At 38.6% G+C, this 6160-nt stretch overlaps 1 protein-coding gene across 1 annotated transcript in view; it reads right to left on the bottom strand.

Moving 5' to 3' along the window:
• The window catches only part of LOC139449894 (FRAS1-related extracellular matrix protein 2-like), a 219343-nt gene continuing 213183 nt past the window's right edge, over positions 1-6160 (bottom strand). Inside the window, exons 22-25 of the mRNA XM_071231483.1 lie at positions 5563-5824; positions 4431-4618; positions 3576-3722; positions 1-2871 (exon numbers count right to left, since the gene is read on the bottom strand). Coding sequence (XP_071087584.1) covers positions 2413-2871; positions 3576-3722; positions 4431-4618; positions 5563-5824 — 1056 coding nt within the window. The 3' untranslated portion in view covers positions 1-2412. The remainder of the gene's footprint in view (positions 2872-3575; positions 3723-4430; positions 4619-5562; positions 5825-6160) is intronic.

Below are 6160 nucleotides of genomic sequence, written 5' to 3'. Positions count from 1 at the left end.
AAAATATTGTCCGAGTTGTCTTTCAAGAACGGCAACAATTTATTCTGATTATGATTTTTATTTTTTTTTAATAAAAAAAACTATTTTTTTGAATTAAGATATTTTATATTCAAATTGAAAAAAATTAAAACCAAAAAAAATCTTTAAAATATAATCGGTGAAACATCACTTTTTCAAATTTAAATTTTTAAAGTTAATATTGAATTAATTTTAAGTTTTAAAAATCTGTTTGAGACTTGTAACAGCCTATTAAAGCAGTCAGAACATAATATAATAAAACATCTCATCCACAGCCCATTTGCAACACAACCAGAACATGATGAGTATCACACTGTGTATAACAAACTGCATTGCTCATGAAACCGGGCATTACCTATTGTCTTAAAGATGAACGAATCAGTTTCATACAAAGGTGCTTCACATAAGAAATCATGTCATATTTTAAGGTATTTTTTTCCACAAAAATGAAATGTTGTTGTGTGACAATTGAACATCTTGCATTAAGTTTTCAGTAAGTAGCGACGTTAGAATAGTTTTTAGCAAATAATGTTTAGCATGACATTTCATGATTCAGCTGTATCAGCCAAATTACGGTACATTCATCAGATGATGACAAGCAGACAAGGGACACAAGGGCACCACAGTTTCTGCTCGTGTGGGAATAAAACACAGACCATGTCCGTGACAAGCTGACACTGCTTACTGGGCCACCCAGCATTATAATGCAATATGGCATATCAGCAGTTTCTGATAAGGCACATCTTCTTGCATATCCATTATGACATATCAACGGGGATAATTAAAAATTAATAAAATTAGAAATCATATTCACTTATGGTTGGGTTGTTAATTTTAAAATAAGAATGGTGGAACATTGAAAAATTCAACTGTAGTCAACAAAATATTAAAATATAACTTCACATTTTTAAAAATGATTTTGCTAATTTCGTAATTGTAAATTATTAACTTGATGGCCATGAATGTTTACTTGTCCAAAAATGTGTTCACATATTTTTGATAACGTTGTTTAATTATTGATGTCATTAACATCAATGAAACAAAGGCCAACATATTTAGTGTGAATAGCTAATGTTGTGAGTGTACACGCACTGTGTATCATTCATCCGTTAAATCATCGTTACTATGACAATGCTGAACAAACATCTGAAAGAACGGGGTGAAACTGTATGCAAAAACAAAGATGCTGAAAGAAACAAAGGATGGAACGCTGAACGGGATTAACTAAATGCAGCTAGGCTCACACACATTTCACCATCTCACAAGATAGCTGGTCATAGGTTACAGACACTCCTTGTTATAAGCAACCAACAGGTGCTTCTTAAGAATCATCGCATAGACAAACATCTCATACGGCAGCATTTTATGCCTGCTTCAAAACAAAAAATAAAATATCACACTAGGGAAGCAGATCTTTTCACCAAACAAAAAGGCTCCCATCTGCAGTTTCTGTGCTGCCTAAGAAACATTTGCGTACAATGTTTAAGTCAAAATGTTCTTAAATTTATTAACCCATGCTTTGTTTTCATAATATACACATTACCGGTAATATCAGAACAAAACTAAAAAAATTTACACCTTAAGCAGGACATGTAAATTGGATAAAAAAGGATAAAATCTAATTGAAACTGGCTTTGAAATTAAAATTTCAAAATAACTGGAAATTTGAAAAACAGACTTCTTAGTTGAAGACTACTCGGAGTCATTTTTAACATTTTACATAACAATTTAATACACTGTCATCAATATCTTAAAACATTTGTAATGAATTTCTCCCTTTTGAGCATAGCCTAACTAGCTGTGTCAGTGAAAATCACAGCAAAGCTCAAAAGCAATGTGTTATCAACATGGGAGAATATCTCACAAAAACAATTATGGTGTTAGTTGTAAAAAACGCGGATTTAGTATAAACTGGATAGCACCATGGATTGGCCTATATGGGCGTTAATGTCTGTGCATAGTGGAGAAACAATACTTTTAATGAAACAATCAAGTATCGAATGAACAAACAATACTTTTAATGAAACAATCAAGTATCGAATGAACAAACAATACTTTTAATGAAACAATCAAGTATCGAATGAACAAACAATACTTTTAATGAAACAATCAAGTATCGAATTCACATAGCACTAGTCGTTCTTATACTTTTCACTCTTTGAACAATTGAGTCCTTTGCAAAGTTACGTATCCTTCCAATATTTCAAATTCTAAATGGAATGAGAATAGAATACTTTAGTGTTTTTTTCACATGGAATCTGAGAAAATTCTCACCATTAATATTCCTTTAATATATATTTTTTCCCTTTCAGTTCCATTTTGAGAGTTTGAGCAAATAAAAAGAATACTCCTCATATGTAATGTAGATATTATTGTAACACTTGACGTAATCTGCTACACTTCAGTCCTATCGTTGTTAAAGTGCTGGGCCGCCACGACACGTGAGGACCCTGCACTGCCGGCAACCACGATGGTGTTGGTGGGTGACGGTGGGGGTGACGTGTGTTTCCTACGACGACTAACGATACATATAACGATGATTAAAATGCAGATTAATAATAACAAACCGATACATGATATGATAACGATTAACAAAATTGGATATTCATTTTCTACGTTGGTTCCAACTTCTTGAACGCCTTGCTCGTCTAGGGCAGAAAGTTCCACACGCGCCATGTTAGTTCCTTTTCCATCTTTGCCCATTCCGTTAGCATCCCTCGTGTCTCGTCTAACACGGGAGGCATCCATAACAGCATGGTACTCAATACTTCTTTTACCGATTCCACGAGCAGCATTTTCTTTGGAACGGACAGTGTAGATTGCATGCAAGAACCATTGACGTCCTCCATCAACCTGCCAAAAACAATGAGTGAGTGAGTGAGTGAGTTTGGAGGTGCTTTCATCAATATCCCACTAATATCACACCTTCATAAATGTAATTCTTGTGGAACAAAGGAGCACTGGGTTTTTGTGAAAATAGTTAATGCTTTAACCTCTAGATTACCCTATCACCCCTGTATTAACATAAAAGCCACCGTAAAAAGCTTAAACATTGATGACAAAAAAATCAGGAGTGAAAAATGTCTTTGATCTATTAGCTCACAGTCGACAGTGAAGCTTCTTAACATATTCCTAATCTAAACCCATGATTGACCTGTAGCCTGCCTTGAACAACGGCTGTCAGCAGTGAAGCTTCTTTGTTTGTTTGTTTGTTGTTTAACACAACATTCAGCAATATTTCAGCTATAGGATGGCGGTCTGTAAACAATCAAGTCTGGACCAGACAATCCAGTGATTGAAATCATGAACATCAATCCATACAATTGGGAAACAATGAAATGCATCAACCAAGTCAGCGAGCCTGTCCACCCAATCCCACTAGTCGCCTCTTATGACAAGCATAGTCACTTTTTACGGCAAGCATGGGTTGCTAAAGACCTATTCTACCCAGGATCTTCACGGGTCCAGGACATAGGAAATATTTGTAGAATGAAAAAGACATATTCATATTCATGAAAATATTCATAATCTAACCCCATGATAGACCTGTAGCCTACCTTGAACAATGGCTCACAGTCGACAGAGAAGCCGTCTGCTCCTGGCTGTGTGACCAACGCAGTGGCGTCCACATCGTCAAGTGCTAGCCTGGCATTGAAAGGAATATCCCGGAACCTCTCCTTCTGAGTGTAGGGGGCGCCCTTGTCCTGGTACACAGATAGATCAAGTAAAGGTACACGTCACAAATGATTACTTCATCATTACCCAGCATCCTCTTGGACTCACATTTATCCCCGGATAAAGTTATTATTGTCCTAGCCACTTGAAATAGAATCATGAAATATTGTGATGATTAATTAACAAGGAAAACTACATATGTGTGCTGATCCACACAAAGGGAGAACAAGCCATTCCGGTGATAAGGAATATTATTCACAGTGTGCTGCGGTAATATTTGGCATTGAATTTGGTCAATAGCGCTTAAAATACATCTGCACATTTTCCTCTTTCATTATTGCTGGTAATATACATCTGCTGCATACACTGCTAGACATAACTGCTCACAGTAACAGGACTGCTAATTTTTACCTTGATTGCAACCACAAGATTGAAACTCAATGATGAGGTTTATCGCTAGCAAAATGGATGTCTTCAAAGGCACACTTTTCAAATTTTATTCATTATGTGAGTAATATTCCTTATCATGGACCACTTGCACAAAGCAATCTTAGCGCTAAGATGATCTGAACTCCCATACTTTAACATAGGCTTACCATAGTCTTAGCGCTAAGATCGCTTTGTGCATGTGGGCCCTGATCTTTTCCCTTCACAGATTCAAACTTCTATAATGTCACTCAAAGAGTACCAGGCTGAAAAGTGACAAAAGTGACACGCTATGAAAGTCTTGAACCTACCAGAATCTTGAAGACGTGCTGCAGATTCTCGCTCTCTGCCACACAGCCGAACTCCTTGTTGGCGGGGTCGTACTTGGGGATGTAGCCATCCTTCCCAGAACACAGGAACACCTTCTCGATGGTCAGAGCAAACGAGCTGCCCAGGTTCTGGACAGGGTCAACATTGATCCGACCGTAGATCTTGTCGGCTGCGGAATACATGTTGGACGTAAGTTGTATACATGTGGTGATATGTGCAGTAGCATGGCATTCAACTGTTGACATTCACTGACAAGGCTGTACAGTAACATCAATGATGCACAGACTTGAATGAGTTTTGTTTTATAACTGCTGAGACGTCTGACAAGGCTGCATTGCCAGACAATGCCCCAATGGCTACCTCAAATACTTGTGAATAAATATCAAAATGATTCAGAATAAGTTCAAGAACAAGACTCAACCAACAATCCATTCTCAAATATATACATATAATATTTCAGTAGCTGATGGCCTGATAAACATCTTGAAACTTTTGTTTGCAGACAAGGTGGGTTTTGAAGAACTTGAACTTAACGTTTTGAATTACTTGAATCAAACTTGCTATGATTGCCATATGGTCCAAGCACAGTTCATCATTAAGAATGTTCTTCCAACCTACCAGGTGTGAATGTGTCTTGATCTACCAGGTGTGTTGACATTCCAGGTGTGAAGTAGCATTGACATATCAGGTGAGGTGTGTCAACCTAGAAGGTGTGAATGTGTGTCGACCTACGAGGTGAGGTGTGTTGTCCTACCAGGTGTGAATATTGTGTCGACCTACCAGGTGTGAAGGTGTGTTGTCCTACCAAGTGTGAAGGTGTGTCGACCTAGCAGATGAAGGTGTGTCAACCTACCAGGTTTGAAGGTGTGTCGACCTACCAGATGAAGGTGTGTCAACCTACCAGGTGTGAAGATGTGTCGACCTACCAGATGAAGGTGTGTCAACCTACCAGGTGTGAAGGTGTGTCGACCTACCAGATGAAGGTGTATCAACCTACTAGGTTTGAAGGTGTGTCAACCTACCAGGTTTGAAGGTGTGTCGACCTACCAGGTGAAGGTGTGTTGACCTACCAGGTGTGTTGTCCTACCAGGTGTAAATATTGTGTCAACCTACCAGGTGTGAAGGCCGGGTCTGTCTCGTCCCCGAAGCCCATTGATCCGTCTCCGAGCCACAACGCCCTCTTCCGCATCAGGTGGAAGTCCGTGTCCAGACTGAACTTGGTGGGCACTGGGTCACTGACCTGCTGGAACCTGATTGGGAGGTCAAAGTTGAGGTGGTTGCGTGGGTTGCAGATGGGCGGGACGGAGTACTCTTGGTTGATGGACGTTGTGCAGGGGATGAGCTGGATCTTGTACAGACCGGAGTAGTCACGCACCTGTTCATCGAATGACAAAACATTATTTCAAGCCACAGTCAGCAATAAAGAAACTATATTTCTGCTGACAGCCAATAATCAAATCTGGGCCACACAAACAAGTGATCATTATTCAGTGTAAAAAATTCCTCAAAATTTCAGTCAGACAACCAGAATGGCAACATTGCAAGGTTACTAGGCCAGATAAAATGTTGCCAGTCCAGAATTTTCTAGACCAATGAACAAAGGTAACAAAGGATAAATATAAGATTAGTATTGTTCAATGTTAGTTCGCTGAAAATAACAATAAATTGGTGGAATGTCAACTTTATTAAACCCCTGACCATCGGGCAGGCA

Source organism: Haliotis cracherodii, unplaced genomic scaffold (assembly GCF_022045235.1).
Source record: "Haliotis cracherodii isolate W230 unplaced genomic scaffold, xgHalCrac1.p SCAF_8, whole genome shotgun sequence".
Classification (NCBI taxonomy): Eukaryota; Metazoa; Mollusca; class Gastropoda; order Lepetellida; family Haliotidae; genus Haliotis; species Haliotis cracherodii.
Note: the sequence above shows the minus strand (reverse complement) of the source record. Positions and strands in the feature narration are given on the sequence as shown.